The sequence below is a fragment of the Lagenorhynchus albirostris genome, chromosome 3, assembly GCF_949774975.1.
Source record: "Lagenorhynchus albirostris chromosome 3, mLagAlb1.1, whole genome shotgun sequence".
NCBI classification, from domain to species: Eukaryota; Metazoa; Chordata; class Mammalia; order Artiodactyla; family Delphinidae; genus Lagenorhynchus; species Lagenorhynchus albirostris.
In genome coordinates, this window is record NC_083097.1 from 109,349,290 (window position 1) to 109,368,125 (window position 18,836).

At 41.0% G+C, this 18,836-nt stretch overlaps 1 protein-coding gene across 7 annotated transcripts in view; it reads right to left on the reverse strand.

The window, feature by feature from the left end:
• Positions 1-7,351: 7,351 nt before the first annotated feature.
• P4HA2 (prolyl 4-hydroxylase subunit alpha 2) overlaps positions 7,352-18,836 on the reverse strand; it is a 41,565-nt gene continuing 30,080 nt past the window's right edge. For all 7 annotated transcript variants that reach the window (XM_060143543.1, XM_060143544.1, XM_060143541.1 and 4 more), the window contains 3 exons: positions 18,578-18,646; positions 18,089-18,185; positions 7,352-7,818 (listed from right to left, as the gene is read on the reverse strand). In XM_060143543.1, the coding sequence (XP_059999526.1) occupies positions 7,748-7,818; positions 18,089-18,185; positions 18,578-18,646 (237 nt within the window). In that variant the 3' untranslated portion in view covers positions 7,352-7,747. The remainder of the gene's footprint in view (positions 7,819-18,088; positions 18,186-18,577; positions 18,647-18,836) is intronic.

Here is an 18,836-nt window from a genome sequence, read left to right on the forward strand (position 1 = left end):
TTTTAAAAACTTTTTTTAGTTCAAAATATCATCCCAAACATATAAGTTGCATAAAAATCTGTAATCTATTTGCACAATGATGCTTTATGTTTCAGCATGTTGTATTTTGTCGTTTGATGTTATATCTTTTAACATTTGACAAACATCTTTAATTTGTGTGAAGTGCCTTGATTGCATTTGATCTTGATGCCCCTCAGGATTAGCATTTGTACTTTAATGTAGTTTTTAGAACAGTCATAATATTCTAACTGCTCAATGAATTTTATATATATCTATCTATATCTATCAGTATATCTATATCTTCTGTACAGTACTGAAAAGGTTATATTTGAAGTCACTGAAAGCAGTCTTTTTGCACATTGAATTATGAGCTGAGCAAGGCACAAATTTGGCATAATCATTTTTGGGGGAAATAGTGGCTTGTATACCCTATATACACACCTGCAATATATGTTCCATTAACATAACTCTGGCCTCAAAGATATTTTATTAAAAGTTTCATTTCATAAGATAGCTCATATCCCTTAATCTCTTCATCTCTTCAGTAAAATCAAAATTTCTTCTGTTATATTCTTTCTTATTAATATTTATTTCTTTGGCTGCGTCGGGTCTTAATTGTGGCACACAGGATCATCGTTGTGGCATGTGTCATCTTTCGTTGCGATACATGGGCTTCTCTCTATTTGTGGCGCACGGGCTCCAGAGCACGTGCGGGCTTAGTAGTTGCAGCGCACAGGCTCTCTAGTTGTGGTGCATGGGCTCTAGAGTGTGCGGGCTTGGTTGCCCTGGGGCATGTGGGATCTTAGTTCCCCGACCAGGGATCGAACCTGCATCCCCTGCATTGGAAGTCAGATTCCTAACCACTGGACCACCAGGGAAGTCCCTGTTATGATATTCTTAATGCAGACATACTGAAAAATCTGACACACTTGTTCATGATGGGCTACATCTGATATACAAAAAGTAAGGGAAAGTATTTTGCCTCTTTTATTCCCAATAATGTTGCAGATCTAATATGATTTCCTAGCAGCATTATGTACCTCCCCGAAATTCATACGTTCAAGTCCTGACACCTAGTACCTTGAAATGCAACTGTATATGGAATTAGGGCCTTAAAGAGGTAATTAAGGTAAGATGAGGTCATATGGGTGGGCCCTAATCCAATATAACTGGTGTCCTTATAAGAGGAGATTTGGACACAGACACATCGAGGGGTGACCATGTGAAGACACAGTGAGAAAGTGACTATCTGCAAGCCAAGGAGAAAGGCCTCAGAAGAAACCAAACTTCCTGACACCTTCATCTTGGACTTCTAGCCTCCAGAACTGTGAGAAAATAAATTTGTTTTAAACAACCCAGTCTGTGATATTTTGTTTTGACAGCCCTAGCAAACTAACACACATTGTAAATTTGTTTTGAATTTTATTAGACAAATAAGGCACAGATTCCTTTTTACGATAGCTACATCAACATCATAATGACTTAAACTAAGATACATACGTAGTTTTTGTTTTCCAACTTTTAAACTCAACTTATCCTGGATATTAAAAGTTTCCAAAGTATAACTGACACAAGTTGGGAGGTAAAAAGGCATGTGAAAGCTAATTTTATATGTTAACTTGGCTAGACTATGATGACCAGTTGTTTGTTCAAACACTAGTCTAGATCTTCAGCTCACATACTAAAATGTCAGAGATGTTACCTTAGGCTTACAGAACAAAAAAGACGTTTGTGTTACCAGGCAAAGAAGAAAGGACTGTAGCTATCAAAAAGTGACAAAGGGAGGGGAAAGATGTAATGTAGGATAGTGAATAAAGCTAGATGATCATCTCTCAAATTTCTAAAGTGGAAAAATCAAGAGACAGCACTTTGTAAATATATGCTTTAGAGTCAGAACAATTAAAGACAATTGAAAAAGTTCCTCTAAGAAGGGGGACCACAGGAGGAGAGAGTAGGGTGGGAAAGCATTATTCATGGTAAGCTTTTCTGTTCCTTATTTTTTAAGCCATGTGCATGTATTTCAAACTGGGAAAGCAGAGGAAAAAAATTTCTATTTATACTTCAAGACCCAGATCTAATGTGGTGCCAACTCCCTCGTTAAATGAGACCTCACTCTCCTATGCTACTCAAGCACTAGGTTCTCTGTTATCAAACCTCTCAAACTTTACACATCTATTTATGAATCTGTTCCATTACCCAAAATTATTTAAAGGTAAAGGCAGTATTTATCTTTGCTACCACATCAAATCTTTAATAACTGTTGAATGAATAAAAATATAAATTACTTTTTTTAGGTCAAAGGCTTTGGGAAGCTGCCAGATCAGGGTCTGATTTCCAAGCCTTTCACTAACCAGCAATGAGACCTCATGTGACCTCAGATACATTATCTAACCTTTCTGACCTTCAGCTTCTTCTGTATCTGTTCTAAGGAGTTGTGAGTTTGAAATAACAGACTGCAACATTCCTAGCGCACTACCTCACGCACACTGAAATGTTCAACTCTTTGGTGCCATAGTGAACATGTTAATACTTAGCTAAGTAGGTTAATAAAGATTACTGAAAACGATGCCATATCTCTAAGGTTATCTTCTGTTTGTTTCCAGGACCATACAGGGGTTGACAGGAAGGCAACAACACATAACAGATTCCTTAATAGCTGATTCCATGCTTAATGCAGGAAATGTTTAAGATGAATGTGGAACATCTTATTATACCAGGTAACAAAGGAAGATATCAAAGGCAAATGATATCTGTATTTCATTTCACATGAATATTAATGTCAAAAACTCAAATGGATGCAGGGGACACGGGTTCATGCCCCGGTCCGGGAAGATCCCACATGCCGCGGAGTGGCTGGGCCCGTGAGCCATGGCCACAGAGCCTGCGCGTCCGGAGCCTGTGCTCCGCAACGGGAGAGGCCACAACAGTGAGAGGCCCGCGTACAGCAAAAAAAAAAAACCTCAAATGAATAAGAGAATTCTACTCCTAGCTAAGATGGAATAGCTTGTGGTAGATCAACTTTCATGTCAAAAACAACCATGAAAGCTGGATAAATCTCTTAAAAATCTGAAGACATCAACAGACTGCTGAAGCAAAAAGGGCTTAAGCATCAAGATCCTGGGGAAGGATGAATCTCAGGTGGGTGAGCCAAAAGTCTGGCCTCTTTTATCCTTTGATCATTTACTGATTCTAGGCATAGCATAAGAGACTGAGGATCCAGACAAAGGACCCAAGCAATGGGCAACTGCTAAGAGACAGAGAAACCAGCAGAGGTCTTGGTGGTCTCAAAGGGCACTGTAAGACAAAAATAAGACTAATTTTTTTAGCATATTGAATACGAGGGAGGGGTGTGGAACTTAGTAAACCACTCAGACTGTTTACCCATTAGGACATTTTCTGAAATCTGAAGCCATGCACAATGGAAGATTAAGAAGCTAAGCAGAAAACATCTGGGAAAAAAAATGGATTTGGGGGGCAGTGTCTAGATACTGAGAATACAAGGATTAGAAGTGTAGAACTGCCAGTGAGACAGATCCAGGGAACACTCTAGGCTGTCAACTAAAAAATCCCTGGTGGACTATATCCTGTAAGGGGGTATTGGGGCCCAGGGTAGGCCACCCCAAAATGTACCTCAATGGCATATTATTTTGAATCAAAGTTACTTAAGAAATAGACATCACAAGGGGGACACTCTGACCCTCCTTTCTGTCTCCCTGAAAGCAGGAAATAAATCTCTCATGTGAAAGGTGCCTTCTTGCATCTGGAGGTAGAAGGACACTCTTATCACCAGAGTTAAGTGATATCATTATCATTCAGACTGAGGAGCCTGCATAAATGTTGTTACTTATTTAATTTACCACCCTAAGTCCAAATTCTGTTTTGATTTTTTATTAATTGAGCACCCAAAACCTAAGTTTCTTTGTCCTGCCAATGCTTCACAAATTTATTGTCTCTTTGTCTAAAAGGTATAAAAGCTGCCTGCTTTGGCCACTTCTTAGATCCCATTTCTATGAGACCTCTGTATGCATGATTTAAAATGTTTTTTTCTCCTGTTAATCTGTCTTTTATCAATTTTATTATTATACCAGCCACAAGAACTCAAGAGGAGAAGAAGGGGAAATTTTCCCCTCCCTGACAGGGGATAACAAGGGTAACCCAGAGGTAGTGTCTGAAGAAAACTGCAACCCAGCCTTAATTAAGTCAGCCCAGGCCCTGACTGGATTAAGGTGATCAGTCCTCACTCTGCCTAGTAGGAGAGTGGTGTAGGAGGTTATCACCATCCAGAGCCTCTATAATTTGTCATACACTGTGTCCAGCATTCAATCAAAAATTATCGGGCATACCAACAGAATGGACCAAATGACCAGAAACCACAGGAAAAAAAGACAATAGAAAGAGATACATAGAAAATCTAAATCATGGAGTTATCAGACAAGAACTTTAAAATAACTGATTCATTAGTTAAAGAAAAACATGGAGAAAACAAAAGGTAAATTCCCCAGAGAATTAGAATCTATTTAAAAAAACTGAAAAGACATTCTAGAACTGAAAAATAGATGAATGAATTAGAAGACAGATTAATAGAAAATATCTAGTCTGAAGCACAAGGGGGAAAAAGAATGGAAGATACAGAAAAGGAGACATAATGAAACACAATGAAAATCCAGATTACTGGGACCCCAGAAAGAGAGGAGAGACAGAAAATGAGACAGAAACAATATTTGAATAATGTCTGAGAAACTTTCAAAACTGATCAAAGAGATCAACCCACAAATTCCAGAAGCTCTGTAAATGCCAGGCCAGAAAATAAAAAGAGAAACTCACACTAGATACATCATAGTAAAACTAGTGAAAACCAAAACAAAGAAAAATTTTTAAATTCAGATAGTAGGGAGGGGGTGGGGGGAAATTACTTTCAAAAGAGCAACAAAATGACAAGATTGCTGAATTTTCAACAGAAATAGTATAGACAGAAAAGAATGGAATTACATCTTTAAAGTGGTTAAAAAAAAACCCTCCTATATATATTTAATAGAAATGAATTAGTATATAAGAAGACAGTTGTAAAAATTACCCAAAAACATAGCATAGATATTAAAAATATGAAAGACAGCTTAAGAGATAAGAATAGTACAATATACACTAATTTACATTTAACCAGAGTTCCAGAAGGAATGCAGAAAACATTGAAAGAGAAAAGGATTGAATAATTATCCCAAACTGATTAAAGATACTACTGCACAGATTCAAAAAGCCCAAAGAATCTCAAACAGGACCAAAAACAAACAAACCAACCCACCTAGCTTGCCAGTAATTTTTGTTGTTTCTCAGCTCTAAACTCATTTTTCTATACTCTGCTGTTATACTGGAGTTGCAACTCTCTACGTTTCTCAGATTCCCTTACTAGCTGGCTTCCTGTTAGGTTCTGATGGTGGAAGGCACTAGAGGGAGATTGCATGGCAGAAGATAGGTAACAGTTGCCCTAGAGCCAGTGATTTTTTGCATGAGAGAGAGTTTTATATATTAAGCCACTGATATTTTGGGATTATTTTATTACTCTAGCATTAGCCTAGCCTAGCCTAATAAAATATGTAAAAAGAATCTTTTTAAGTAGGCCCTTGCACCTCATATACAAAAATAAAACCTAGGTATATTAAAGATACAAATGTAAAAGATAGGACTATAATGATTTTAGAAAAGAATATAAGAGAGCTTCCCTGGTGGCGCAGTGGTTGAGAGTCCGCCTGCCGATGCAGGGGACACGGGTTCGTGCCCCAGTCCGGGAAGATCCCACATGCCACGGAGCAGCTAAGTCTGTGAGCCATGGCCGCTGAGCCTGCGCGTCTGGAGCCTGTGCTCTGCAACGGGAGAGGCCACAACAGTGAGAGGCCCGCATACCGCGAAAAAAAAAAAAGAATATAAGAAATATCTTCATAATCTTGGGATACAGAAGAATTTCTTAAACAAGACATAAAAACCATAAATCAAAAAAAAAGCTTGATAAATTTGACATAGAAATTAAGAACTTTTGTTCATCAAAAGACAGAACTAGGAGTGAAAAGACTAACTAGAAAAAAGATATTTGCAAAACATGTAACCAACAAAGAGCCTGTGTCCCTAATATGTTAAAAATTCCTGTGAATTAGTAAGAAAAAGACTTTAATAGACAAAGATGAAACCTAAAGACTAATAAACATACAAAAAAGGTGTTCAATAATCATGTTAAAATAGATAACACTATACACATAACAAGCTAGCTAAAATGCAAAAGTATGATAATACCAGATATTGGAGAAGGCTGGGATAACAAGGACTCTTATTTACTCCTGGTGACAATGTGCATAACCACTCTGGAATACATTATATGGTAAAGTTGAAGACACACCTACTTAGACTCAGAATTTTCACTTCTAGAAATACATTCTACAGAAATGTGTTTATTTGCACCAGAAATCACATATAAAAATGCAATGGCAGCCTTATTCATAATATAAAAGACTGAAACCAACTCAAATATCTATCAACAGTATATCAGCTATAATATGGTGCTGTCCTACCAAATACACTAACAGAACTGAACTACACGAGTTAACATAAACTACAGCTGCACAGTAACATGAAACAACTGTAAAATAAATGAAGCCAAACACCCCCCAAAATATACTGATTCCATTACAGAAAGTTCAAAATAAGGGAAAACAAATTTTTTATTTATTTTTATTACTATTTATTTAGTAATAAAATTTTTATTTTAAAATAAATTTTATCTAAAATAAAATTTTTATTTATTTTTTATTACTATTTATTTAGGGATATAGACACATATAGTAAAACTACAAAGAAAAGCAAAAGCATGACTACCACAAATCACTAGACAATGGTTACCACTGAGGTATGGGGGGAAGGTCAGAAATGTGATCATGGAGGGACTCACAGCAGGCCCTGAGGTGTAAATTTGAAAATAATCTCTTCTCTAACCCAGGTGATGGTGACATGGGTGCTCATGCTCACCTGCATATTCTTTAAACTGTACGTCTATGTATCACAAACAATTGTGTGTATATCTCAAATTTTTAAAGTTAGAAATTTCAAATTATAACAGCATCACAATCATGGACATACATGATCTCTATGTTCTCTGAGATGCAAGGAGGGACTGTCTCCCTTACTTTGCAGAAAGGACACTGAAGCTTAGAGAAAAAATAAGTGTTGAAACCTGGTCTAGAACCTAACTTCAGGTTTGCCACTCAAGTATTCCTTACCTAGATTCTGCCTGTACAGAGAAGATGCATAGGAAATGGTGAACTTGGTAAAAGCTCCCCATCTTAAAAAAATACTCCAAATAAGGCTCTTTAAGGCTTCTGGCAGGGACATTTTATTTTTTGGTTAAAGCCACATTAATAGAAATTCCATAAAAACAAGCATGTAAACAAGGTATCAGAACTTTGGTTCACTGAAACATCTCACACCTAAAGCACCTGAGGTACAAAAGCACCTTGCTAGGTACTAGACCACCTGACTCTGCTCCAACCCTACCCTTGCGGCCAGAGATAGCTTGACAGGTGAGGCTGGGACCCAGGTCACCCAAGTCACCCAGGACCTTCCCCAGGACCATCTCTGCTCCAGACAACATTCACGCCTCCAAAGACCCGCCTGACAAAGGCTGGAAAGTAGAGGGGGTCTGTCACGTTGAACTTGAAGACAACATGGGCTGTGGGGCCAGGGAGGTGAAGGGCAGAAAAGGATGTCAGTCAACTTCTGTTGATCCACATGGCCTCAAGAACTCCTGTCCTCGTTCATGGAACCACTTATTGGAGACTGTGAACAGATAGAAAGTATGTTACAATCCTGTTGGTTCAGCAGCCAAAATTAATGATTCCTTCTTGATGACTCCTACATTGGGCCTGGGAATCAGACATGAGTAAGACTTGGTTTCGGGCATCAAGTTGCTTATGAGCTGGTGAGAAAGAGAGATAATCATACAAAACTCTGTCAGTGACACACTACACATGTGTGTAGGTTGCTATGGAAACAGAGCCAAAGGGCATCTAACCATGTGGGGGAAGAGGAAACCCCAGGGCTGGGACTCCCTGAATAGGAGTTATCCAGGGAAGAAGATGGACAGAACAGGTGGTTCCTATACCAAGGGGGTCTAGGAAGTGGGAACAGGATGAGAAAGACATCAAGGCATGATCCACGCTGGTATGTGTCAAAGACCCCAACAAGTTTGATATTACTGGGATGTGGTGGGTGGGAACTCAGAGGTAAGAGACGAGGAAGCCTGTCAGGATTGTGGAGGGCCTGGATGTCAACCTCAGGAGCTCTGGGCCGGCAGATCAATCTTGTGTTCTGTGGGTAGCAGAGAAGCAGAGCTGATGCTAGCACTATCAACTAAAGTTGTGTCTTACATGTTCACAAACCACAATTTCACTTCTCAATATAGACTCTTTCATAATGAATGAAAAAACAAATTGCTTTTAATGTACTAATGAAGTCATAGTACTTTTAAAATACAATTAATAATAACTAATTTTTGTAAGTAATACACGAACTTAGTTGAAAAAATCAAATTGTTCTACAAGGCTTATAATGATAAATAGCAATCTCCTACCTACTCCTTTCCATCACCAATCCCCACTTCCTCTAACATTCAACTCTTGTTTCTTCTGATATTTATCCTCATTTTTCTAAAACATAATGTTATTTCTTGACTTCCAACTTTAGATCTTATATGTTGACAGTCTACCATAGAATATGGAGATTTGGAATTTTTTACACCACTCTTAAAATACATAGATCCCCCTCCCATCCCCCAATATAGTTAAATCACAAGTTCTAGTTAACTTAATATTCAGTATTTACATTATTATGTCATGTAAATATTACTCACACTTGAACTACCAAATAGATGATACAGCTCACCCTTGAACAACACGTTTGAACTGAGCGAGTCCACTTATATGCGGATTTTTTTCATTAGTAAATACTACAGTACTACATGATCCGCAATTGGCTGAATTTGAAAATGCAGAACCTTGGATATGGAGGAACCGTGCATATGGAGGGCCAACTATAAATGAGACACGGGGCCTTCCCTGGTGGCGCAGTGGTTGAGAGTCCGTCTGCCGATGCAGGGGACACGGGTTCCTGCCCCGGTCCGGGAAGATCCCACATGCCGCGGAGCGGCTGGGCCCGTAAGCCATGGCCGCTGAGCCTGCGCGTCCGGAGCCTGTGCTCCGCAACGGGAGAGGCCACAGCAGTGAGAGTACCGCGTACCGCAAAAAAAAAAAAAAAAAAGAGACACGGATTTTCAGCTGTGCAGAGGGTCAGCACCCCTAACCCTGCTTTGTTTCTTGGGGGTTTTTTTCAACATCTTTATTGGAGTATAACTGCTTTACAATGGTGTGTTAGTTTCTGCTTTATACCAAAGTGAATCAGCTATACATATATGTATATCCCCATATCTCTTCCCTCTTGTGTCTCCCTCCCTATCCCACCCCCTAGGTGGTCACAAAGCACCGAGCTGATCTCCCTGTGCAATGTGGCTGCTTCCTACCAGCTATCAGTTTTACATTTGGTAGTGTATATATATCCATGCCACTCTCTCACTTTTTCCCAGCTTACCATTCCCCCTCCCTGTGGTCTCAAGTCCATTCTCCAGTAGGTCTGCGTCTTTATTCCCATCCTGCCCCTAGGTTCCTCATGACCTTTTTTTTTTTTTAAATTCCATATATATGTGTTAGCATACATTATTTGTTTTTCTCTTTCTGATTTACTTCACTCTGTATGACAGACTCTAGGCCCATCCACCTCACTACAAATAACTCAATTTCGTTTCTTTTTCTGGCAGACTAATATTCCATTGTATATATGTGCCACATTTTCTTTATCCATCCATCAATGGACACTTAGGTTGCTTCCATGTCCTGGCTATTGTAAATAAAGCTGCAATGAACATTGTGATACATGACTCTTTTTGAATTATGGCTTTCTCAGGGTATATGCCCAGTAGTGGGATTGCTGGGTCGTATGGTAGTTCTATTTTTAGTTTTTTAAGGAACCTCCACACTGTTCTCCATAGTGGTTGTATCAATTTACATTCCCACCAACAGTGCAAGAGGGTTCCCTTTTCTCCAGCATTTATTGTTTGTAGATTTTCTGATGGCCATTCTGACTGGTATGACGTGATATCTCATTGTAGCTTGGATCTCCATTTCTCTAATGATTAATGATGTTGAGCATTCTTTCATGTGTTTGTTGGCAATCTGTATATCTTCTTTGGAGAAATGTCTATTTAGGTCTTCTGCCCATTTTTGGATTGGGTTGTTCGTTTCTTTTGATATTGAGCTGCATGCACTGCTTGTAAGTTTTGGAGATTAATCCTTTGTCAGTTGCTTCATTTGCAAATATTTTCTACCATGCTGAAGGCTGTGTTTTCATCTTGTTTATGGTTTCCTTTGCTGTGCAAAAGCTTTTAAGTTTCATTAGGTCTCATTTATTTTTGTTTTTATTTCCATTTCTCTAGGAGGTGGGTCAAAAAGGATATTGCTATGATTTATGTCATGGAGTGTTCTGCCTACATTTTCCTCTAAGAGTTTGATAGTTTCTGGCCTTATATTTAGGTCTTTAATCCATTTTGAGCTTATTTTTGTGTATGGTGTTAGCGAGTGTTCTAATCTCATACATTTACATGTACCTGTCCAGATGTCCCAGCACCACTTATTGAAGAGGCTGTCTTTTATCTGTTGTATATTCTTGCCGCCTTTATCAAAAATAAGGTGACCATATGTGCGTGGGTTTATTTCAGGGCTTTCTATCCTGTTCCATTGATCTATATTTCTGTTTTTGTGCCAGTACCATAGTGTCTTGATTACTGTAGCTTGGTAGTATAGTCTGAAGTCCAACAGCCTGATTCCTCCAGGTCCGTTTTTCTTTCCCAAGATTGCTTGGGCTATTTGGGGTCTTTTGTGTTTCCATACAAATTGTGAAATTTTTTTTCTAGTTCTGTGAAAAATGCCAGTGGTAGTTTGACAGGGATTGCACTGAATCTGTAGATTGATTTCGGTAGTATAGTCATTTTCACAATGCTGATTCTTCCATTCCAAGCACATGGCATATATATCCATCTATTTGTATCATCTTTAATTTCTTTCATCAGTGTCTTATAGTTTTCTGCATACAGGTCTTTTGTCTCCTTAGGTAGGTTTATTCCTAGGTAATTTATTCTTTTTGTTGCAATGGTAAATGGTAGTGTTTCCTTAATTTCACTTTCAGATTTTTCATCATTAGTGTATAGGAATGCAAGAGATTCTGTGCATTAATTTTGTATCCTGCTACTTTAACAAATTCATTGATTACCTCTAGTAGCTTTCTGGTAGCATCTTTAGGATTCTCTTAGTATCAAGTCATCTGCAAACAGTGACAGCTTTACTTCTTCTTTTCCGATTTGGATTCCTTTTACTTCTTTTTTTTCTCTGATTGCTGTGGCTAAAACTCCACAACAATGTTGAATAATAGTGGTGAGTGTGGGCAACCTTGTCTTGTTCCTGATCTTAGTGGAAATGCTTTCAGTTTTTCACCACTGAGGACAATGTTGACTGTGGGTTTTTCATATATGGCCTCTGTTATTTGAGGTAAGCTCCCTCTATGCCTACTTTCTGGAGGGTTTTTATCATAAATGTGTGTTGAATTTTGTCAAAAGCTTTTTCTGCATCTATTGAGATGTTCATATGGTTTTTATTCTTCAATTTGTTAATATGGTGTATCCCTTTGATTGATTCATGTATACTGAAGAATCCTTACATTCTTGGGATAAACCCCACTTGATCATGGTGTATGATCCTTTTAATATGCTGTTGGATTCTGTTTGCTGGTATTTTGTTGAGGATTTTTGCATCTATGTTCATCAGTGACATTGGCCTGTAGTTTTGTTTCTTTGTGACATCCTTGTCGGGTTTTAGTATCAGGGTGATGGTGGCCTTGTAGAATGAGTTTGGGAGTGTTCCTCCCTCTGCTATATTTTGGAAGAGTTTGAGAAGGATAGGTGTTAGTTCTTCTTTAAATGTTTGAGAGAATTCGCCTTTGAAGCCATCTGGTCCTGGGCTTTTGTTTGCTGGAAGATTTTTAATCACAGTCTCAATTTCAGTGCTTGTGATCAGTCTGTTTATATTTCTTCCTGGTTCAGTCTTGGCAGGTTGTGCATTTCTAAGAATTTGTCCATTTCTTCCAGGTTGTCCATTTTATTGGCATAGAGTTGCTTGTAGTAATCTCTCCTGAGCCTTTGTACTTCTGCAGTGTCAGTTGTTACTTCTCCTTTTTAATTTCTATTGATTTGAATCTTCTCCCTTTTTTTCTGCATGAGTCTGGCTAATGGTTTATCAATTTTGTTTATCTTCTCAAAGAACCAGCTTTTAGTTTTATTGATCTTTGCTATTGTCTCCTTCATTTCTTTTTCATTTATTTCTGATCTGATCTTTATGATTTCTTTCCTTATGCTAACTTTGGGGGGTTTTTGTCCATCTTTCTCTACTTGCTTTAGGTGTAAGGTTAGGTTGATTTATTTGAGCTGTTTCCTGTTTCTTAAGGTAGGATTGTATTGCTATAAACTTCCCTCTTAGAACTGCTTTTGCTGCATCCCACAGGTTTTGGGTCGTCATGTTTTCATTGTCATTTGTTTCTAGGTAATTTTTGATTTCCCCTTTGATCTCTTCAGTGATCTCTTGGTTATTAAGTAGTGTACTGTTCAGCCTCCATGTGTTTGTAATGTTGACAGATTTTTTTCCTGTAAATGATATCTAGTCTCAGAGTGTGGTGGTCGGAAAAGATATTGATACGATTTCAATTTTCTTAAATTTACCAAAGCTTGATTTGTGACCCAAGATATGATGTATACTGTAGAATGTTCCATGAGCACTTGAGAAGAAAGTGTATTCTGTTGTTTTTGGATGGAAGGTCCTATAAATATCAATTAAGTCCATCTTGTTTAATGTATCATTTAAAGCTTGTGTTTCCTTATTTATTTTCATTTCGGATGATCTGTTCATTGGTGAAAGTGGGTTGTTAAAGTCCCCTACTATGATTGTGTTACTGTCAATTTCCCCTTTTATGGCTGTTAGTACTTGCCTTATGTATTGAGGTGCTCCTATGATGGGTGCATAAATATTTAAAATTGTTACACATGCACATGTTACACATACACAAGCACATGGATATCTTCTTCTTGGATTGATCCCTTGATCATTATGTAGTGTCCTTCTTTGTCTCCTTGTTTTAAAGTCTATTTTGTCTGATATGAGAATTGCTACTCCAGCTTTCTTTTGATTTCCATTTGCACGGAATATCTTTTTCTATCCCCTCACTTTCAGTCTGCATGTGTCCCTAGGTCTGAAGTGGGTCTCTTGTAGATCATTATGTAGTGTCACTTTCAGTCTGTATGTGCTCCTATGTTGGGTGCATAAATATTTACAATTGTTACACATGCACATGTTACACATACACAAGCACGTGGATATCTTCTTCTTGGATTGATCCCTTGATCATTATGTAGTGTCCTTCTTTGTCTCCTTGTTTTAAAGTCTATTTTGTCTGATATGAGAATTGCTACTCCAGCTTTCTTTTGATTTCCATTTGCACGGAATATCTTTTTCTATCCCCTCACTTTCAGTCTGTATGTGTCCCTAGGTCTGAAGTGGGTCTCTTGTAGACAGCAGATATATGGGTCTTGTCTTTGTATCTATTCAGCCAGTCTATGTCTCTTAGTTGGGGCATTTAACCCATTTACACTTAAGGTAATTACCAATATGTATGTTCCTATTCCCATTTTCTTAATTGTTTTGGGTTTGTTATTGTAGGTCTTTTCCTTCTCTTGTGTTTCTTGCCTAGAGAAGTTCCTTTAGCATTTGTTGTAGAGCTGGTTTGGTGGTGCTGAATTCTCTTAGCTTTTGCTTGTCTGTAAAGGTTTTAATTTCTCCATCAAACATGATGAGATCCTTGCTGGGTAATCTTGGTTGTAGGTTTTTCCCTTTCATCACTTTAAATATGTCCTGCCAGTCCCTTCTGGCTTGCAGAGTTTCGGCTGAAATATCAGCTGTTAACCTTATGGGGATTCCCTTGTATGTTATTTGTTGTTTTTCCCTTACTGCTTTTAATATGTTTTCTTTGCTTTTTTTTTTTTTTTTTGAGGTATGCGGGCCTCTCACTGTTGTGGCCTCTCCAGCTGTGGAGCACAGGTTCCAGACGCGCAGGCTCAGCAGCCATGGCTCACGGGCCCAGCCGCTCCGCAGCATGTGGGATCTTCCTGGACCGGGGCACGAACCTGTGTCCCCTGCATTGGCAGGCGGACCCTCAACCACTGCGCCACCAGGGAAGCCCTGTATTTAATTTTTGACAGTTTGATTAATATGCGTCTTAACATGTTTCTCCTTGGATTTATCCTGTATGGGACTCTCTGTGCTTCCTGGACTTGATTAACTATTTCCTTTCCCATATTAGGGACATTTTTCAACTATAATCTCTTCAGATATTTTCTCAGTCCCTTTCTTTTCTCTTGTTCTTCTGGGATGCCTATAATTTGAATGTCGGTGCATTTAATGTTGTCCCAGATGTATCAGAGGTCTCTGAGACTGTCCTCAATTGTTTTCATTCTTTTTTTTTATTCTGCTCTGCAGTAGTTATTTCCACTATTTTATCTTCCAGGTCACTTATCCATTCTTCTGCCTCAGTTATTCTGCTATTGGTTCCTTCTAGAGAGTTTTTAATTTCATTTATTGTGTCGTTCATCATTTGTTTACTCTTTAGTTCTTCTAGGTCCTTGTTAAACGTTTCTTGTATTTTCTCCATTCTACTTCCAAGATTTTGGGTCATCTTTACTATCATTAGTCTGAATTCTTTTTCAGGTAGACTGCCAATTTCCTCTTCATTTGTTTGGTCTGGTGGGTTTTTACCTTGCTCCTTCATCTGCTGTGTGTTTCTCTGTCTTCTCATTTTGCTTAACTTACTGTGTTTAGGGTCTCCTTTTTGCAGGCTGCAGGTTTGTAGTTCCCGTTGTTTTTGGTGTCTTCCCCCAGTGGCTAAGGTTGGTTCAGTGGGCTGTGTAGGCTTCCTGGTGGAGGGGACTAGTGCCTGTGTTCTGGTGGATGAGGCTGGATCTTGTCTTTCTGGTGGGCAGGTCCGCGTCTGGTTGTGTGTTTTGCGGTGTCTGTGACCTTATTATGATCTTAGGCAGCGTCTCTGCTAATGGGTGGGGTTGTGTTCCTGTCTTGCTGCCTGTTTTGCATAGGGTGTCCAGCACTGTAGCTTGCTGGTTGTTGAGTGGAGCTGGGTCTTGGCATTGAGATGGAGATTTCTGGGAGATTTTCACCATTTGATATTACATGGAGCTGGGAGGTCTCAGATGGACCAATGTCCTGAACTCGGCTGTCGCACCTCAGAGGCACAGGCCTGACACAGCCGGAGCCGGAGCATGAAGACCCTGTCATCCACACGGCTCAGAATAAAGGGGAGAAAAAAAGAAAGAAAGGAAATAATAATAATAATAAAATAGAATAAAGTTATTAAAATAAAAAATAGGTATTAAATTTTTTAAAAAATTTAAAAAGTAATAAAAAAGAAAGAGAGCAACCAAACCAAAAAACGAATCCACCAATGATAACAAGCGCTAAAATCTATACTAAAAAGAAAAAAAAAACCAGACAGAACCCTAGGACAAATGGTAAAAGCAAAGCTATACAGACAAAATCACACACAGAAGCATACACGTACACACTCAGAAAAAGAGAAAAAGGAAAAAATATATATATTGTTGCTCCCAAAGTCCACTGCCTCAATTTGGGATGATTTGTTGTCTATTCAGGTGTTCCACAGATGCAGGGTACATCAAGTTGACTGTGGAGATTTAATCCGCTGCTCCTGAGGCTGCTGGGAGAGATTTCCCTTTCTCTTCATTGTTCACACAGCTCCTGGGGTTCAGCTTTGGATTGGGCGCTGCCTTCGCGTGTAGGTGGCCTGAAGGCATCTGTTCCCCACTCAGACAGGATGGGATTAAAGTATCAGCTGATTAGGGCGCTCTGGCTCACCCAGGCTGGGGGGGAGGGAGGGGTACAGAATGCTGGGCAAGCCTGCGGTGGCAGATGCCAGCATGATGTTGCACCAGCATGAGGCACGCCGTGTGTTCTCCCAGGGATGCTGTCCCTGGATCCCTGGCAGTGGCGGGCTGCACAGGCTCCCAGGAAGGGAGGTGTGGATAGTGACCTGTGCTCGCACACAGGCTTCTTGGTGGCTGCAGCAGCAGGCTTAGTGTCTCATGCCCATCTCTGGGGTCTGCGCTGATAGCCACTGCTCACGCCCGTCTCTGGAGCTCCTTTAAGCAGTGCTCTTAATCCCCTCTCCTGGCGCACCGCAAAACAAAGAGGCAAGAAAAAGTCTCTTGCCTCTTCGGCACCTCCAGACCTTTTCCCGGACTCCCTCCCGGCTAGCTGTGGCACACTAACCCCCTTCAGGCTGTGTTCACACAGCCAACCCCAGTCCTCTCCCTGGGGTCTGACCCCCAAAGCCCGAGCCTCAGCTCCCAGCTCCCACACCCCCACCCCCTGGCAGGTGAGCAGACACGCCTCTTGGGCTGGTGAGTGCTGGCCGGCATCAATCCTCCGTGCAGGAATCTCTCTGCTTTGCCCTCCGCACCCCTGTTGCTGCGCTCTCCTCCGTGGCTCTGAAGCTTCCCCCCTCCACCACCCATGAAGGGGCTTCCTACTGTGTAGAATCCTTTCCTCCTTCACAGCTCCCTCCCACTAGTGCAGGTCCCATCTCTCTTCTTTTGTCTCTGTTTTTTCTTTCTTCTTTTGCCCTACCCAGGTATGTGGGGAGTTTCTTGCCTTTTGGGAGGTCTGAGTTCTTCTGCCAGAGTTCAGTGGGTGTTCTATAGGGGTTGTTCCACATGTAGATGTATTTCTGATGTATCTGTGGGGAGGAAGGTGATCTCCACATCTTACTCTTCCGCCATCTTTTTTTTTTTTCTGGCTGCGTTGGGTCTTCATTGATCCGCACGGGCTTTTCTCTACTTGCGGCGAGCAAGGGCTCCTCTTTGTTGCAGTGTGCGGGTTTCTCATTGCGGTGGCTTCTCTTGTTGCAGAGCACAGGCTCTAAGCGCATGGGCTTCTGTAGTTGTGGCTCACGGGCTCTAGAGCGCAAGCTCAGTAGTCGTGGCGCATGGGCTTAGGTGCTCCGCGGCATGTGGGATCTTCCTGGACCAGGGCCCGAACCCATGTTCCCTGCATTGGCAGGCAGAATCTTAACCACTGCATCACCATGGAAGCCCTCTTCTGCCATTTTGAAGCTCCTCCCCTGCTTTGTTCAAGGGTCAACTGTACTTATATTTGCTTTCTTATACAACTTTTTCTTTTCTCATTTTCTTTTTCATTTGCTTAATTTTCTCTGAACCTATCACTCTTTATCCCCATAACTCTCCAAGAGGGCTCTAAACTTATCTCTTTGTGATCACTTCCTGTCACATCCTGCTTCAAGCCTCTCTATGACTCACCACAGCTGCTTCCAGAATAAAGCTCAACTTCAGCCTCCACAGTTTGGTCCCAGGCTTGAGCCTCATCTCTTGGCCCCTGTGCCACGGGCCTCCACTTGCACAAGAGACAAAGGCAGCCAGCCCCCACACCTATGATGCTGGTTTTAGCCTGTGCCTTGTTCCACGGGGGTTTTGTTTGCCTGGGACACCCTCTCCTCTCTGTTTCCAGTTCTCCCCCACTGCAACCTCAGAACCCTTGCCAGAGTCCACTTTTCTGGGGAGCCATCCTGGACCTATGATGCTTATGTAGCTATTCTTCCTTGGGGCTTCCTTAGCTCTCTAGGCATCTCTGGGAGTGTACCCAACCAGCTGTCTTGGCACATAACTAGCTGAGTGGACAGCAACATGGCTGGGTGGGACTACCTGTTAGCAAGAAAAAACAAAAACAAAAAACCATATCTCAAAAAGGGAGACAGTCTTGGCTTTGTGAAAATTTAGCAGCAACTGTCTCCCAGCTCAGAGTCTCAGGCTGACCACTAGAGCCCAGAGGCCAACACCACAGCTTAAGCCACTCACCCCACTTGCAACCCACAAGCACGGGGCAGGCAGCATGTCTCGTTCGGTAGTCACCTTCCCCGCTCCGCAGGAGGTTGTACCAGAATACAGCCGTACCCTGGAAAGAGAAGCCCTGTCATACAACACCCTTAGATATTGGGCTCAACGATCTGACCCCGAGTACCAAAGAGCCCTCCCTGAGTAGAAACACCCTCACTTTCCCATGTCCAGGGGCACAGGGCTTTGGGACTCCAGTACAGAGAAGCTCCCCAGAAAGCACCTACCCTTCACGGTAGCGTGGATGTTTGGAATCCCACCTGGCCCTGAAGGGACTTCCCTCTCCATCCCATCTCGCCAGATGGAAGCTGAGACCACAGGTCAGGGTTCAGGCAGGAAGGGGCTAAGGCCCCTCAAAGTGATATTCAAGCAGGCCAGAGAATGGGACTAGGAGACATGGATGAGGTCTGAGTTCTGCACTTCAACTTTTGACCCACAAGAACCAGAACTTACCTTCTTAGGCCAAAGTGCAGCCCCCAGATCAGGAAAGACAGTGGCACCACCAGCTTCCACATCGCTCATCTGGGAATACAAGGCATAGAGCTTCTACTCAATGCTCTCAGAGCAACTGAGCCACCAAGGACATGACAAAGTATGCGGATCACCCCCCTGTGAGCATGAACAACTCCACCACCAGCCCTTTGGCCAAGAAAGGCTCTTCCCACACCCTGCCCCTCCCTAAACCCTGTTTAATCTGTGCGGTTCATCAGGA